Below are 18,808 nucleotides of genomic sequence, written 5' to 3'. Positions count from 1 at the left end.
CTTTTCCCTTCTTCACTGAATCCTTTGTCTCCAAGGAGTCTCTTTTTTTTTTCATTGATAACTTCCATAATTATAGTCAATAAACCATGGCAATCCCTTCACCCCCACTTTCCCTTTACTGTCCATCATATCCCTTCTCCCAATCAGTCTCTTTCATTTTGTTTTTTGGTTTTTGGGGGTTTCTTTTTGTTTTTTGGTGTGTTTTTTTTTTTTTTTTTTTTTTTTTTTTTGGTTTTTTGAGGTAGGGTCTCACTCTAGCCCAGGCTGACCTGGAATTCATTATGGAGTCTCAGGGTGGCCTCGAACTCATGGCAATCCTCCTACCTCTGCCTCCTGAGTGCTGGTTTAAAGGCATGCACCACCACGCCCAGCTAGTCTCTTTCATTTTGATGTCATGATCTTTACCTGATACGGTGATGGTCTTGTGTAGGTAGTGTCAGGCACTACTTGCAAATAAATACATATTGAGGCCATTTTGTCTCTGGAAAAGTGCATTGTAATGAGTCCTACCCTTCATTTGGCTCTTATATTTTTTTCCACCACCTCTTCCACAATGGACCCTTAGCCTTGGAAGGTGTGATAGAGATATCTCAGTGCTGAGCACTCCCTGTCACCACTTCTCAGCACTATGGTGACTTTGAGTCATCTCAGGGTTACTGCCATCTGAAAAGAGGAGCCTCACTAACCAAAAGTAGGAGTAGAGTTAATAAATGGGTATGAACATTAAGAGAGTGCTTACTGGGAAGTTTGGTAAGCATAATGTGTGTATTTAGCCAGATACCAGCAGGTATTAAACTCCTAGAGCTCCTGACCCCACCTTACCCCATCATAGGTTTTCAGTATCAGGCATGTATTCCCTCCTGTGGAGGGGGCCTCTAATCTAATTAGTGTGCAGTTGATTTCCTCCATAACAGTCATGTCATTATTGCGCACATTGGTTCATTTAGCCTGGCTGGCCAAATTTAAGGCTTGCCATCTACTGCTACTTATCTCCACTGGTAACTTCTCCCTCTTTCATGGAGCTGCATGTGGCATAGCTTTTCCTAACTTTCTGTCAGCTGGTCTACAAGGAGGTGGTTTTCAGCTCAGTTCCAGCAGGATTTCTCAGTGACCTTGCAGCCCAAGGATGTGGAGTCTTGAACAATAGGGTCTTAGCATCTATTCCTGGTGGTAAAACAACATCCTCGGCAATGGCCTGCTATAATGTTTTAGGGATATTAGGGACGTCCCCTGACCAACAACTCTCTGAAAAGTATCCCATCCCTAGTACTGAAAATTTTCTAGTAACAATCTATGGCTTCTGGGGGCACCATTATCCAAACAAGGAGTTTTCTATATGACTTATTCATACCCTTTTAGATTTTAATTAATCCCCCACCCTTTCTTTACTCAATATCTTCCCCTGACCTCACTTAGTTCTTTCCATCTCCAGTAATCTGTTCTACACACAAACACACACACACACAATATACCATCCTCTTAACCGCCCCCCACCCCCAATCCCCTTTCTAGCTTACTGGCCTCTGCTACTGAGCTGTATTCCAACTCACATACGAGTCTAAACATTTGTAGCTAGGATCCACATATGAGAGAGAACATGTATGCTTGGCTTTCTGAGCCTGGGTTACCTCACTAAGTACAGTTGTCTACAGATCTGTCCATTTCTTTCTTTTTAAAATATTTTTATTTATTTGCAAGCAGAGAAACAGAAAAGAGAATGGACATGCTAGGGCCTCCAGGCACTGCAAAGGAAATCCAGACTCATGTGCCATTTTGTGCATCTGACTTTATGTGGGTACTGGGAATTTGAACCCTGGTTGTTAGGCTTTGCAGGCAAGTGCCATCTCCAGCCCCATCTGTACTATGTTTTTTTTTTTGTACTATTTTTTTGAAGTCATTTTCCTCCTCCTGTTATGCAGGTCTTATGTCAGCCAGTGTGAAGTCATGAATACTACAGCCTCTTTGTGTCTGGAAGGCAGTATTAGAAAACATTCCTCTCCTCTCACCCCCGTTTTTAACTTTCCATTGGTAATCTCCATTCATATCACAGTGTATCCTGATCATAATCCTCTCCCAATTACAGTCTTGGAAAAGTTAGAAACTAATCATCAGGCTGACCATTGTTCCAGTCATGACTGACTGAGTTTAGTTATTTGTTCTTTTTAGAAAGAAATCAATTTTAGGGGCTGGGGAGATGGCTCAGTAGTTAAAGACTTTCATTCGTATGCCTATTAGCCTCAGTGCAATTTCCCAGCATCCATGTAAAGCTGCACCCTAAGTGGCACACACATCTGTGGTTCTAGTGCAGTGAGAGAGGCTGAACCAATAGAATCCAGAAGCTTCTGGGCCTTCTAAATATCTTATTTATTTATTGTTTTTGTTGTTGTTTGTTTTGGGGATTTTTTTGATTTTGTATACCAATTTATTTTCTTTATTATGTACATACTCAGTGTGTAAACAGCACATTTTGGTACCACCCTTACCCTTATCCCTGTCCCCCCTCCAAAGGGACCCTCTTCCTTGGGGATGCTAGTTATCCCCATGGGGATTGTGGGTTATTCATTGTGGGGGTAGTCACCAGTTATGTGGAAGAGGCCATGTTTCTGTGTGTAATGTCCCAGCTTCTGGCTCTAACAATCTTTCTTCCCCCTCTTCCACGAATTTACCTGAGCCTTGCTGGGTTCATTTTAGGTCTACTTCAGTGATGAGTTCTTCGGAGCCTCTGTGCCTCTGAATCTCTGGTTTGGTAGGAGTTGAGTATTCTCTGTGTCTATCTCCTTTACCCTTGTGCTGATACCAGGTTCACCAAAAAAGCAGCACTCTTACTCATTTCCCCAATTACTGTATGGTTTCACCTGGGGCCCTGGTGAGGCTTGATGGGCTGATTCTCTCCTCAGATTCTACATCCATCTGAAAATGAGAAGTAGATTCTCCAATAGAGAGTGAAGTCAGCACAGGATAAGTGGGATACCATTATTTGTTTAGAGAAAATGTAATAGGTATAGGCCCTCTTGTAGCCCAGCATTGGTGGGAGCCTGATACTGGAGAGTAAACTTGGTTTTTTGATATGATTCTGACTTGTTTTCCAGTTCCAGCTATGGGTTCTGTTCCACTGAGCAGATCTGCTAGGCAATCCAAGAACACTTGGCTACCCACCATGGTTGTGTGCCACTGTTGCACTTGTGTGAGCATCATGTCAGATTGTTTGCTTCTGAGTAGCTTAGACCATGAGTTGCTTGGACAGATGTTGGCCATTTTCCCCTAGCTGCTCATGTAGCACCTTCTGGCACTAGATGAGCTGTCTGGGGATTAGCTCTCTCCCAGATTCTGGCCAGGTCTCCATGTTCCGTACTGACATCATTTGGTGTCTTCTGCAGTAGAGTCTTTCCATTAACCTTTGGTGGGTAATCAAGTGCCCTGACAGAAGTCTGTCTTCTTTTGAGAAATCTTGTAGGTCTCTTTGATCAATAGCTCATTGTGGATGTTAACTGCATCCTGATACTGGGAGTTATAGGCCAGGGCCAAGGGAAAAGCAGGAAGAAAAAGATAAGTAATATAAAAGGGAGAGAAAGAAAAAGGGAAACAGGAGATTAAGGTTAGCCTTCATTATATACTCTCCAGGGCCCTTTGATTCTGGTGTTCCCTCAAAGGACCTGATGAAGGTTCAACCTTTTAGTCTGTCTTTAAGGATATAGGATTTTATGGCACGAGTTCCATTTGGGTCCAGTTTTGTTGTCTCCCCCCACCCTTACCCTCCCCTCTAGCCCCCCCCCCCCCAATTGTCCAGTCCTTGGGATGCCTATTAGGGATGTTAGCATCTTGGGAAGATCCAGGTTAGGAGCCATAGATGAGTGAGACCATATGACAATTGTCTTTCTGTGATTAGGTGAGTTTGCTGAGAATGATCTCTCCAACGTCAACCATTTTTCTACAAATTTTATTGTGTCATTTTTTCTTACTGCTGTGTAGAATTCCATCATGTAGATATACCATGTCTTGGTTATCCATTTGTCCAATGATGGGCACCTGGGTTGATTCCAGTTCTTAACTATTTTGAATTGAGCAGCTATAAATGTGGTTGAGCAAATCTTTCTGAACTGAGGTGTGGAGCTTTTAGGATTAATTCCCAGTAAGGGAATAACTGGGTCTGATGGTCACTCTATAGTCAACCTTTTTAGGAGCCTCTGTATTGCTTTCCGTAGTGGTTGTACCATCTTACATTCCCACCAACAGTGAATGGGGGTTTCAATTTCTCCACATCCTCAGGAACATTTGTTTTCATTTGATTTTTTAATGTTTGCTATCCTTACTGGGGTAAGGTAGAATCTCATAGTTGTTTTAATTTGCCTATCTCTGATGGTTAGGTATGCTGAAGATTTTCTTATGTGTGTGTTTGCCATTTATATTTCTTCCTCTGAGAACTCCCTGTTCAGTTCTCTGCCCTACTGTGTAAGTGGGTTGTTAGATTTTGTTTTTAATTCTTTAGGTTTTTTGGGTTCTTTGTAGATTCTAGAAAGTAGGCCTCTGTCAGTTGTATAGCTGGCAAAATTTTACTCCCATTCTGTAAGTAGTCTGTTGGCTCTGCTTATTGTATGTTTGTGAAGAAACTTTCCAGCTTCATGAGATCCCAGTGGTTGAGTGTTTTTTAAGTTCCTAAGGTACTGAGGTTTTGTTAAGGAAGTCTTTTCCCATTCCTATATCATGGAAAGTTCCTATTTTTTCTTCTAGTAGTAGCAGAGCTTCCAGTCTTTTTTTTTAATTAGCATTTTCCATGATTATATAAAAAAAAAATCCCATGGTAATACCCTCCCTCCCTCCCCACACTTTCCCCTTTGACATTCCATCATATTACCTCCCCATCTCAATCATTGTACTTACATATATACAATACCAACCTATTAAGTACCCTCCTCCCTTCCTTTCTCTTCTTCCAATCTTATATTGAGGTCTTTAATCCATTTGGACATTATTTTTGTGCATGGCAAGATATGTGGATCTAGTCTCATTTTCTTCCATGTGGTTATCCAGTTTGTCTAGCACCATTTGTTGAAGATGTTGTCTTTTTTAGTCTACATTGTTAGGGCCTTTGTTGAATATCAAGTAGGTGGTCTCTCTCTAGTCCAGGCTGACCTGAAAATTGTCTTCTGATAGTTTGCATGAGCATGGGTCTGACCTACATACACTAAATTAAAAATTTTTTTAAGTATTTTAGGGGCTGAGGAGAACAGTTCAAGGCATTTGCTTGCAACGGCTATTGGCCTGTGTTTAATTCCCCAGCCACCCATACACGTGCACACACACGTTCAAACAATTTTTTTCTTCAATTTTTTTTATTAACAATTTCCATGATTGTAAACAATATCCCATGTTAATGCCCTCCCTCACTCCCACTTTCCCCTTTAAAACTCCATTCTCCATCATGCTCCCTCCCCTTCTCTTTTATTTTGATGTCATGATCTTTTCCTCCTATTATGATAGTCTTGTGTATTTAGTGTCAGGCATTGAGGTCATGGATATCCAGGCCATTTTGTGTCTGGGGTGAGCACGTTGTAAGGAGTCCTATCTTTCCTTAGGCTCTTACATCCTTTCCACCACCTCTTCTGCAATAGATCCTGAGCCTTGGAAGGTGTGATAGAGATATTGCAGTGCTGAGCACTCCTTTCAAACAAATAATTTAGTATTGAGCTGGGCATAGTGTTGCACAACTTTAATTCCTGGGTCATATGGTAGATCATTCTTTAGCTGTTTTAGGAACCTCCACAGTGGTTTCCACAATGGCTGGACCCGGTTGCATTCCCACCAGCAGTGTAGAAGGGTTCCTCTTTTTCCACATCCCCGCCAACATGTATGATCATTTGTTTTCATGATGGTGGCCAATCTGACAGGAGTGAGATGGAGTGTTTTAGTTTCTGAGACAGGGTCCTATGTGTATGTAAAATATACTTAAAAGCATAAGGATATCATAGGTCATTGTTGCTAATTTTTTCCTGTAACTATTGTCTCCTCATTCTCCCTGACTTCTTACCTGCCCAATTTGTATTCCCTCACTAAAACTCAATCATGGAATAGATGTTCAGATGTTCAAACTGAATTTTTTTTTTCCTCCAAGTTTGGGTGTTTGAAGGTAATTCACAGATTAAAGCTTAATCTTTCTTTTAAAATATTTTTATTTATTTGAGAGGCATAGAGAATGGGCATGCTAGGGCCTTCAGCTGCTGCAAACAAACCCCAGATGCATTCGCCACCTTGTGCATCTGGCTTATGTGGGTCCTGGGGAATCAAACCTAGGTCTTTTGGCTTTGTAGGCAAGGGCTTTAACCGCAAAGCCATTTCCCCAGCCCATTAATCATATTTTATTTGTTTGGAGGGTTCAAGCTAGCCCTTAATCATAGTGTAAATGCTTTACCAAAGCTGGGCATGGTAGTGCACACCTTTAATCCCAGTACTTGAGAGGCAGAGGTAGGATCACCAGAGTTCAGGGTTACCCTGAGACTACATAGTGAATTTCAGGTCAGCTTGGGCTAGCGTGAAACCCTACCTCAAAAAAAAAAAAAAAAAAAAAAAATAGAAAAACTTTACTCAAAGAAATAGCTTTTGTAATCCCTCATTTTGATTTGCGCCTTTGTTATTGGTGGTTGGTCTCCCCCCTCCTTAAATTGTGTTGTATAAATGCTGGTGTTGATTTACTATATTGAGTAGGTAGAGAAACTGTTGTTACCCAAAGGGCTTCTAAGATGTGACTTTGCGTGGTTGCTTGGCTACTCCTAGTTAAAGCTTTACTCCTAGTAAAGCATCTAGTTACTCCTAGATGCTTTACTCTGGAGATTTACATAGATAGAAAAATTAACGCTTAATTCTTGTACTTCCAAGTCTTCATTTAAAAAAATCACAAAATAATACAAATAGAAGAAAATAGTATTGATGAGTTTTTAAATGTCTATTACTGTAAAATGACAATACTGTTTTTAAAATATTTATTTATTTGAGAGCGACAGAGAGAGAAAGGCAGAGAGAGAAAAGGCGTTTCAGGGCCTCCAGCCATTGCAGATGAACTCCAGATGCATGCGCCCTCTTGTGCATCTGGCTAACGTCAGATAGTCCTGGGGAATCCAGCCTCGAACCAGAGTCCTTAGGCTTCATAGGCAAGTGGTTAACAGCTAAGCCATTTCTCCAGCCCCAACAATACTGTTTTTATGTGTTATAGAATTGCCAAGGATTTGTATCTGCAACTTTCATAAGAGGTAGAAAATAAGCTCACCTGGAGCTAGACTATTTTGAGTAAGGGGTTTAAATAAACCCTGATACTGTCATTGAACTTGCAGAGAAGCCTCTGTTTCTCCATCTCTAAAGCAGGAATAATACTCCTGTGAAACCCCCCCCAGGGGGCCAGATAGAGAATGGGCACACTAGGGCCTCTAGCCACTGAACTCCAGGCACATGTGCCACCTTGTGCATCTGGTTTATGTGGATACCAGGGAAGTAAACCTGGGTCTTTAGGCTTTGCCAGCAAGAGCCTTGACCCCTAAACTGACCTGGAATTCACTATGTAGTCTCAGGGCAGCCCTGAACTCACGGTGATCCTCCTACCTGCCTCCCAAGTGCTGGGATTAAAGGTGTGTGCTACCACACCCAGCCTCTTTTTTTTTTTAAGATGTTACACAGGGACTCCAGATGTTTAAATGGGAATTGAATAGAGGGTCACCTTTTGCCAGATTTCATTCATTCATATATATATATATATATATATATATATATATATATATATTATTTGACAGAGAGGGAAAGAGAATGGGCATGCTACAAATGAACTCCATACACATGTGCCACCTCGTGCATCTGGCTTATGTGGGTCCTGGGTAATTGAACCTGGGTCCTTTGGCTTTGCAGGCAAGCGCCTTAACCACTAAACCATCTCTCCAGCCCCATTTATTTCTTTATTTACAAGAGAGAATGGACACACTAGGACCTCAAGCCACTATTTAAAAAAAAAAAACTCCAGATGTGTGCACCTCATGTGCATCTGGCTTATGTGGGTGCTGGGGAATTGAACTTGGGTCCTTAGGCTTTACAGGCAAGCACCTTAACCACTAAGCCATTTCTCCAGACCGTGTAGAGCTGGAGGAATGTCTCAACAGTTAGAGTGCTTGCCCGCAAAGCCTGTTGACCCAAATTTGATTCTCCAATACCCATGTAGAGCCAGATGAACAGAGTGGCGTCTGCATCTGGCTGGATGCTTGGCACGTCCATTTTCTCTCTTTCTCTCTACCTACCTCTTCTCCCACCCCATAAATAAATAAAATATTTTTTAAAGTATTATTTATTTCTTGAAAGAGACAGTGCGAGGGAAAGGGCATGGCAGGGCCTCCAGCCACTGCAAACAAACCCCAGATGCATGAGCCACGTTGTGCATATGGCTTATGTAAGTACTGGGGAATTGATCCTGGGTCTTTAGGCATCGCAGGCAAGCTTGTAGCCACTAAGCTATCTAGCCCTCACCAACCTATTGACAAAAGGATGCATAATTTTCTTCAGATTTTTAGCATAAGTCTGCTTTAGAACATACTATCTGTTAACATGTTTACAACTTTCTCCCTTCCACACCAGCACTGCCAAATTTTGTATGTTCATTTAGCTTTATATCCCTAGCTTTTGGGCTTGGTTTTTGTCTGGGTTGAAATAGGTTCTCACTTAAACTAGAAATCCTTACTTTATTATTTTAGAAGGTGATTTGAGAGAGAAGAAAAATAATGGACACACCAGTCCCCTTGGCACTGTTTACAAACTTCAGATGAGTATGCCATTTTGTGCATCTGGTTTTATATGAGTATTGGGGATTTGAACCCAGGTCATTAACCACCAAACCATATCTCCACCCTTCTTTATCTTCTTTTTTTATTATTATTTTTTATTTTTATTAGCATTTTCCATGATTATATTCCCTCCCTCCCCCCCACACTTTCTCCTTTGAAATTCCATCCTCCATCATCTTACCTCCCCATAACAATCATTGTACTTACATATATACAATATCAACCTATTAAGTACCCTCCTCCCTTCTGTCTTCTTTTTTAAGTGGTGGATCTTGCACCTGAGGCTTTGTTCATGGTGCTTTAAATGTGTGTGGGCGGGGGGGGGGCACACATGCCTGTCTATTGCTACTGCAAATGAATCCTGTCTGCCTTTATGTAGGTGATTGAGGAGTTGAACCTGGGTTGGCAGGTTTTGCAAGGAAGCAAGCACCCTTAACCATTTCCCTATCTTGATGTATGTTTGTTTGTTTTTAATTTTAAGTTATGAACAGACTCAGTATATAAATAAACCCAATTTAGTACCATCCTTTCCTTCATCCTTACCTCCCTCCAAAGGGACCCTCCTTGTTGGGGATGCCATTCATCCCCATGGGCATTGTGGGTTGTGCATTGTGGGAAAAGCTCTCAGTTATGGGGAAGAGGCAACGTCTGTGTATAATGTCCCAACTTGTGGCTCTAACAATCTTTCTGCCCCCCTCTATCATGAAATTCCCTGAGCCATGTTGGGTTCATTTTAAGTCTACTTCCTATAATTCTGAAGCTCAGAGCATTTTGGGGGCTGGAAAGATGGCTTAGTTGTCAGGGCACTTGTCTGCGAAGCCAAAGGACCGAGGTTCAATTCCTCAGGACCCTCGTAAGCCAGATGCACAAAAGGGGACACACACATCTGGAGTTCGTTTGCAGTGGCGGGAGGCTCTGGTGTGCCCATTCTCTCTCTTTCTCTGCTTGTTTTTCTCTCTCAAATAAATAAATAAAAATAAAATATTAAAAAGAAAAAAAAGAAGCCGGGCCTGATGGTGCATGCCTTTAATCCCAGCACTCAGGAGGCAGAGGTAGGACATCACCATGAATTCAAAGCCACCCTGACACTACACAGTGCATTCCAGGTCAGTCTGGGCTAGAGTGAGACCCTACCTTGAAAAAAAAAAAGAAAAAGAAAAAAATAAGAAAGGAAAAAAGCATGTTGGTGCCTTCACTTGATTGATAGTGTACTGGAATTATGATCATTCATAATAACACTAAGAGCATATTAAATAGCAATGTATAGAAAACTGTCAAATGCAGTGTTAATTTTAATATGGTATTGTTACATTTTTAGGAAACTACTAAAGTTCCTGTGGAATTGAAGTAGAATTTCATAAGAGCATAATGGGTAAGTTATACCTGGGTAATTTTGTATTTCAAGTAGTAGAAGCTGATTCTTCTTTTTCCTTAACAAATATTGGCCTTTCAAGTCACTGAATGCAAATAAAATGGTTGAACTGAAGTTAATGGTAGCATCAGCAGTATGTGTTTATTCTTGACATCTCTAAAAGGCAGATCAGTAGTAGTATTATGCCAAGTCCAATATAATATCTAGTATCATCTAATGAGTAATTGTACTGTAAGAACAAAACTTCCCCAACAAACATGTGAAGTGTTTAACTTGTCAGTTTTTCATCTCTGCCCTGGTGGAAACAGCTTACAGGAGAGAGGATATTGCTCTGCTGCTTCATTCATTACAGCAAGAAGGACATGCCGGAACAGAGCTGTTCAATCTGTGCTAGGCAGGAAGCAGAGCAGTAGCTGGGAGGGACCAGCACATAATAGAATCCTCCTCAAGTATACATTCCCACTTACCTTCATTTTCTAACCAGACTCCACCTTCTAATAGTCTATTCAAATTTTGAATAAACTGGTCTTAAGAGTAGAGCCCCCACAACCCATCTAATTCTGGAAACACAGATAGACTGCAAAGTATGCTTTCCAATCTAGGCATTTCTCAGTCCAACCAAGATGACCATCAGAACCCACCGTCACATCATATAAAAAATACTAAACATAAATTGATACAAAGCTTGGCAAGAACTGCCAAAAATCTGTAAGCTTGAATAATCGCTAATATAGTCTTTTTTTTTTTTTTAAGGATAGCTAATGTTTTCCTATGTTTAACACCTCACACCTAAATACCAAAGCTTGTATCTCCCCATTTATTTCATATTCAGAATTTTCCAATTATTTTGATAGTGTTGTTCACAGGAGGTTTATTTTTAAAATCTTAAGATCCAATTACATTAGCTTGTCTCTTTGGTGCCGTTAAATAGTTCCCTACAGTTGATATTTTTGTCTTAGTTTCAGGCATTTCTATATTTAACTTTTTTTTTTTTTAATATTTTAAGGTATGTTCTCACTCTAGCCCAGGATAACCTGGAATCTTCTCTGTAGTCTCAGGTTAGCCTCAAACTCACAATGATCTACTTACCTCTGCCTCCCAAGTGCTGCGAATAAAAGCATACACCACCATGCCCAGCTAGGTTTAGGGGTCTCTGAGTTGACTATTAAGAAATGACATAGGGTTGGAGAGATGGCTTAGCAGTTAAGGTGCTTACCTGCAAAGCGAAAGAACCTTGGTTCGATTCTTCAGGACCCATGTAAGCCAGATACACAAGGTGGCACATGCGTTCGGAGTTTGTTTGCAGTGGCTGGAGACCTGGCAGGACCATTCTTCCTTTCTCTCTCAAATAAATAAAAATAAAATATTGAAAATAAATAAATAATGTAAACAAATTAATAATAATGAATAAATTTTTTAAAAGAAATGATTTAGAGGCTGGAGAGAAGGCTTAGAGGTTAAGGTGCTTGCCTGCAAAGCCTAATGACTCTGGTTCAGTCAGTAACCATATAAATCAGATGCACAGAGTTCATTTGCAGTGGATAGGGGCCATGGGGTACCCATTCTCTTACAGGGGAAAAAAAAATGAATTAGTAGTTGTTTGTGGCTGAACAAAATGTTTATGTTCATCTTTCTCCTAGGGATTCCTAAATGCTTTGGAGAAGATATAAGATATTTTATATGTCGCTAACAACAAAAGTAATTGTAAGCCGGTGTGGTGGTACATGCCTTTAATCTCAGCAAGTAGGAGGATCACTGTGAGTTTGAGGCCAGCTTGACACTACATAGTGAATTCTATGCTACAGGCTAGAGTAAGACCCTACCTCAAAAAAAAAAAAAAAAAAATTGTAAAAAGTGTGTATGTGCCAGCCATGGTGGCTCACACCTTTAATCCCAACATTTGGGAGGCAGAGGTAGCAGGATCGCCATGAATTGGAAGCACCCAGAGACTACATAGTGTATTCTAGGTCAGCCTGGGCTGGAGTGAGTGAGATGAACAAAAAGTAGTATATCACACAAAAATAATGTTAAATGCCAGTCGTGGTGGTGCACGCCTTTAATCCCAGCACTTGGGAGGCAGAGGTAGGAGGATTGCTGTGAGTTCAAGGCCACCCTGAGACACCATAGTGAATTCCAGGTCAGCCTGGGCTAGACTGAGACCCTACCTCGAAAAAGCAAAATAAATAAATAAATAAATAAAATAATAATGTTGAGCAGGCAACTGCAGTTGAAGCCAAACAGTGGAGTGGCATCTCCATACTCTGTTCACCTCTGTTTTAGGAGTTTTCTGTTTGTTTGTTGAATGCTAAGTGATCAAACCCAAGGGCTTGTACATGCTAAGAAAATGCTATACCAGTGAGCTACATCCCCAGGTGAATGTGTTTACTTTTAATATATTAAGTGATTCACTGATGGCTTTATTCCAGATGGAGAAGAGAAAACCTATGGTGGCTGTGAAGGCCCTGATGCAATGTATGTCAAATTAATATCTTCTGATGGTCACGAATTTATTGTGAAAAGAGAACATGCACTAACATCGGGAACAATAAAAGCCATGTTGAGTGGGCCAGGTGAGTATAGTTTTTTTGTTTGTTTGTTTTGGTTTTTAGTAGTATTTTTTTTTTATTTATTTGCAAGCCAAGAGAGAAGAGAGACAGGCAAAGAATGGGAGCCTCCAGATGCATGCACCACTTTGTGCATCTGGCTTTATGTTGGTTCTGGGGAATTGAACCCATGTTGTTAGGCTTTGTAGGCAAGTGCCATCTCCAGCCCCCAGTTCTTTTCCTTAATAAATCTTTCTAATGTTTGATAAATACATACATACATTATATTTTTACTATTATTTGTTTGCAAGCGGTGGGGGGGGGGATAGGCATGCGAGGGCCTCTTGCCACTGCAAACAAACTCCAAACACATTACAACACTTAGTGTATCTGGCTTTATGTGGGTACTGGGGAATTCAATGTAGAACCACCAGGCTTTGCAAGCCAGTACCTTTAACTACAGAGCCATCTCTCTAGCTAGATAAATACACACACACACACAAATATGTTCTTTATATATATATTTGTTTGTTTGTTTTTGTTTTTTCAAGGTTGGGTCTCACTAACTCAGGCTGACCTGGAATTCACTATGTAGTCTTAGGGTGGCCTTGAACTCACAGCAATCCTCCTACCTTGCCTTCTGAGTGCTGGGATTAAAGGTGTGCACCACCACACTTGGCTTATATATTTTAAGTTAAATTAATTAATTAATAACACATAGCATTTAGAGAGAGAGAGAAGGTACATGGTTCATATTTCTAGTTCCAGGTTCTTGAAAGGCTGAGATATAGAGGATTGCTTGAAAGGCCAGTCTGGGCAACATTGAGATTGTTTCTACACAGAAAAAGGGAGAGAGCCTAACATTCACAAAGGATAACTTAGTTCAGAGGGCAGTCAGTCCCCAGTTTCCCCAATGCCACAGCCAAGGAGAAAGAAGCAGAGAAAATGGGCACGTCAGGCCCTCCTGCCACTGCAAACTTAACTCCAGATGTGTGCGCCACCTTGTACATCTGGCTTATGTGTGTCCTGGGGAGTTGAACATGGGTCTTTTGGCTTGGCAGGCAAGTGCCTTAACTGCTAAGCCATCTCTCCAGCCCTTTCTGCTGTTTTTTTCTTCTGTAAGTATAAGACTGAAGTGATCATTTTGTAATATGCCAAGCTTGTGGAACATTTGTTTGTTTTGCTTTTGGTTTTTTGAGGTAGGATCTCACTGTAGCCCAGGCTGACTTTAATTTACTATGTAGCTTCAGGGTGGCCTTGAACTCATAGTGGTCCTCCTACCTCTGCCTACCAGGTGCTGGGATTAAAGGCGTGCACCACTACACCTTTTGTAGATAATTTTTTTACTTACATTTTTCCCCACTTGAGACTAGGATCTCATTATATAGCCCAGGCTGTCATTGAAATTTTGAATAACCCTGCCTCAGCTTCCTGAGCAGGTTGTTTTGTTTTGTTGTTTTCAAATAGGGTCTCACTCTACTCCAAGCTAGCCTTGAACTCACGGCCATCCTCTTTCCTCTGCCTCCTGACGGCTGGGAGTAAAGATGTGTATTGCCACTCCTGGCCTAGGCAGTTTTATTTCTTTACAGAGTTTGAAGTTGCTGACTTAACTACGGACACTGGCAGTTTATTCCTACCTTCTTTTTAGAAATAAGTTTTATTGATTTATTTATTTTTATTTGAGAGAAAATGGATGTGCCAGGACCTCTAGCCACTGCAAACAAACTATAGACATGTGCTACCATGTGCATCTGCCTTACATGGGACCTGGGGAATCAAACCTGGGTCCTTAGGCTTTGCAGGCAAGTGCCTTAACCACTTAGCCATCTCTTCCAGCCCACAGTTATTCTTGGTTTAATATTTACTATTTGAACTGCACATGGTGGCATATGCCTTTAATCCCAGCAGTTGAGAGGTAATGGTAGGAGGACTGCCGAGAGTTCAAAACCACCCTGAGATCAGGTCAGCCTGGGCTGGAGTGAGATCCTACCTCAAAAAACCAATGTATATAATTTTTTAAACTAACTTACCAGTGCTTCTGTAATAAAGTGATGTGGACTACATGACTTAACAAATTTCTTTTCTCACAGTTATTTTTTTACTTATTTATTTGTAAGCAGAGAGAGAATGAATGGGCGCACCAGGATCTCCAGCCATTGCATGAAAACTCCAGATGTATGCACCACTTTGTGCATCTGGCTTTGTGTGGGTACTGGGGAATCAAACCTAGGTTGATAGGCTTTGTGGACAAGCGCCTTAACCACCGAGCCATTTCTCCAGCCCTCTCTCAGTTTTGAAGTGTTGAAGTACACAAAATTGTCAAGAGTGAGTGAGTGGGGAAAGGGGATGGGGTTTCGAGGTAGGGTCTCAGGCTGACCTGGAATTCACTAAGTCATCTCAGGGTGACCTCGAACTCAAGGCAATCCTCCTACCTCTCCCTCCTGAGTGCTGGAATTAAAGGCATGCTCCACCATGCCCAGCTTTGCATCTCATTTCTTAGAGGACTCTTCTGTTTCTTTACATGGTCTTTTTCTTTCTACCTGTCTGTACTCATGTCTTATGAAGACATCAATTCTAGTATATTCTTGTCCTAGAGATCTTGCTTTACCTGAACTACATGTGTAAAGACCCTACCTCCAAATGCATTCTGAGGCAATAGATTCCCACATGGGAGTTAAAGGGGAGTATTAGTCAGCCTATAACATATATAATCTTTCTGTTTTTCAGGTCAGTTTGCGGAGAATGAAACCAATGAGGTCAATTTTAGAGAGATCCCTTCACATGTGCTATCAAAAGTATGCATGTATTTTACCTACAAGGTTCGCTACACTAACAGCTCTACCGAGATTCCTGAATTCCCAATTGCACCTGAAATTGCACTGGAACTGCTGATGGCTGCCAACTTCCTAGATTGTTAAATAAAATAAATTATAATAAACTGTTAATTTTTTCAGTATTTAATACCTGTAGTTCAGTTAGAATTTTTTTCATATATAGCATGTTGCCTGTGAGCAATTGAACTATAAGTTAATTGCAAAGCAGATTACCTTCTGTTCTTTTGCATAGCAATCAGAGCTGAAATTTGTTTGCTATATCAACAAATTAAGGACGCTTTCACAAACTGAGAAATAAACAAATATGCCAATTAGTAGGTGGTTTTTCTTTATCCTTTGGATATGACTTAAAATTATCACAGTGATATAGAAAATGCTGAAATGTAAGCATAAATGAACAAGTTCTACAGGTAAATACTGGGCTAAGTATTTTTTATGTTTTTAGTGTTTTTTTAAAAAACCAGTTCTGATCTTATAGCCACTGATAGCATTACTAGAGTTATGCAAATAATTATGTGGAAAATCATGTTTATAACAGCCAAATCATTGATTTTTTTATAACTCAAAGGATAAGAGTTGAAATTTCTTATGTGTTTTTTGATAAACTACAGTATTGTTTAAGTGTATCTTGTGTTGTTAATTGCTACAATTTAAAGTACTTCATTCAAAAGCAATTTTGGAAGATTCCCAGGTACAACTTTTCAAATAGTAACTGTTTGAACTGTAGCCACATGGTCAACAAGTAAATGATACAACTTAAGATTTCCTGTGCATTGTGCGTTTTGGGCGGTCCAAAGTCCTGCTTGTGTTGGCTGTAAAGCTTCCTTTGCAGTTTTCATTCTCACCTTCATAGCCTCTGGGGATTATACTTCCACCTGTTTAAATGTGTTTAAAACACTTCATAAGTTTTATCTACATCATAAAAGCTACTTTTCTGAACTATTCCAGTCTTCCTCCATCAAATTGGAATGTTATAAAATATGAACAATGTGGAGAGATGCAGTGAACATCATATAGTGCACTTAGATGTAGTTACCAGAGTTATCTCCTATTACTGTATTCCAATAAACCAATACTATAATCAGTGGGTCCTTGAAATCAGATTTATCAGGAAGGCATCAGTTTTATATTAACCAGACAAAAACATTTTTACAGCATGTCTGGCTTAGTATGGGAAAAGAAGCCCTGAGTTAGTTTTAGTACTGTATCTTAGAACAAGAATTAAGTTTTTCTGGAAACTAAAGAAATAATAAAAGTAATTTCCTTATGTACTTCCAGCACATGGAACTTGGTTAAATGTAAATTGTATATTTTTAGTAACTTAAGACGTAGTGGCACATGCTCTAGAAAATTCTGTAATGAGTGCAGGATTATAATTTGAAACTGGAGGCACAGCTCAGCTCATTGGTGGCGCTTGCTCGGCGTCTGCACAGCCCTCCCGCCCTCTGGTCAGTCTCCAGCTACAACTACTACTGCTACCACTTACCACCGAAATGATGGGTTTCAAAAAGCAATAACTAGAAATCAAATTTCATCTTGACCAGTTTTGTAGGTTACTAATGTGTTAGACCCAGAAGTGACTTTTAAGTTTAGAACATTAAAATTGCAACATAGACTAGGCAAATTTGTATATCTTGCAGCATCTGATAACTTTGTGTTAATAAAGGCTGTGTTGACTGAAAGGTATGATGAACACTTGGTGTTTACTCTTGTAGCCTTAATTGTCTCTTTCATGAAAGATTACTGAAACTGCTTCAGGGCATCTTGCCATATGATTACATAGTGGTAATTTTCATTTGATTCAATATAAGGTAGTTATCATGTAGTATTGAAATCTTAAGTTTTCTAACAATATACTTTACAAATTATGTGTAAATTGTCCAGTACATTTTTGCACAGAAAATAATTATAAAGTCATATTTTACTCAGCATTTCATTTTGGAGGCTGGGGATATAGCTAAGTAGTTGATAGCACTTATCCAGCACATGCAGAAACCTGGGTTCAATCCCCAGCTTTGTGAGGGGGGAGGGAGGTGAGACAATTTTTTGCACTATATAAATTATTCTTAGATTGCATATTTTTCTTAGTTAACAATTTCTTGTGTATTTTTTATCAGTATTAAATATAATTTGTTATGCTATATTCACCTCACATGAAGAAATACATATAGATATCTGGCTGTATATAGACCTATCATAGTGATAGGTTATCAGTTATTGACAGTGTGGAGATAGATATTCTTATTAAAGATGGAAGTGTTTCATTCAAGTAATTCTCAAAAAGAAAATTTCATGCAACTCCACAGTGTGTGTATGTGTGTATACACACAAACACGGATTTAGCAGTGCTAGAGTCAGCACTTTACTATTTGACACTTGAGGTCTAGTACTCAAGAGATGCCACTGATTTTGTATGTAAAGTCTGTCTGATGTAATACCAAGCCAGTCATAATTTTGCTAAGATTTTAGGTTCCTAATTAATCTAAACCCTTAAAAAGTTGTACCTAATGGCTTAAACATATTTACTAGCCTAAAACTATGTTGGTAACACTTGTGATGAGAAAGGTCATACTTAAAAGAGTTTTACAACCATGTTATACCATACCATAAAAATTTATAAAGTTGTGATTAAATGGGTGATTTCTAGAAAAATATAATGAAAACCCAACTAAAATATGGGTATACCCATTAAACTTGGTGGCACTTGCCTGTAATCCTAGGATTTGATTTGGGGAAGAAGGATCACAAACTTGAGGTCAGCCAGTGAAACCATGTCTGAAAAAGCCAACAAGAAAATTCATACCAACAGTTACATATACTTGAAAATGTCAGAGGCATTCTCAGAATCTATGTGAGACTATTTGTAGTTACTTGAACACTTAGATATTTCCAGATAATGTAACTTTTAAAAATTAGGTATAGAAGGGTGTGGTGATACATACCTTTAATCCCAGCACTCAGGAGGCAGAGGTAGGAGGATCACCATGAGTTCGAGGCCACCCTGAGACTACATAGTGAATTCCAGGTCAGCCTGGGCTAGAGCGAGATCCTACCTCAGGGGGGAAAAAATTAGGTATAAATATTGAAACAGACAAGATCTGCAAGGAATGTGATAGCATTCAGAAAAAAAAAGTCAAATGTGAACTGAAGAGCTCTGAAGCCTAGAAAAAGTAGAAAATGTACACTTGTAGAATGCTTTTTATTTTATTTTTTTGTTCATTTTTATTTATTTATTTGAGTGTGACAGAG

General features: G+C 39.8%; 1 protein-coding gene across 4 annotated transcripts in view; it reads left to right on the top strand.

Annotated features, from left to right (window-relative positions):
- Eloc (elongin C) overlaps nt 1-17,241 on the top strand; it is a 31,879-nt gene extending 14,638 nt beyond the window's left edge. For 3 of the 4 annotated variants that reach the window (XM_045144513.1, XM_045144512.1, XM_045144514.1), the window contains exons 2-4: nt 10,129-10,182; nt 12,609-12,752; nt 15,453-17,241. In XM_045144513.1, coding sequence (XP_045000448.1) covers nt 10,179-10,182; nt 12,609-12,752; nt 15,453-15,643 — 339 coding nt within the window. In that variant the 5' untranslated portion in view covers nt 10,129-10,178 and the 3' untranslated portion in view covers nt 15,644-17,241. Of the gene's footprint in view, nt 1-8,747; nt 8,793-10,128; nt 10,183-12,608; nt 12,753-15,452 lie in introns of those variants that run through there. The other variant, XM_045144515.1, reaches the window with a different exon arrangement.
- The last annotated feature ends 1,567 nt before the right edge of the window (nt 17,242-18,808 follow it).

The sequence above is a fragment of the Jaculus jaculus genome, chromosome 2 (assembly GCF_020740685.1).
Source record: "Jaculus jaculus isolate mJacJac1 chromosome 2, mJacJac1.mat.Y.cur, whole genome shotgun sequence".
In the NCBI taxonomy this organism is placed as follows: domain Eukaryota; kingdom Metazoa; phylum Chordata; class Mammalia; order Rodentia; family Dipodidae; genus Jaculus; species Jaculus jaculus.
This window is presented reverse-complemented; position numbering and strand designations above follow the sequence as displayed.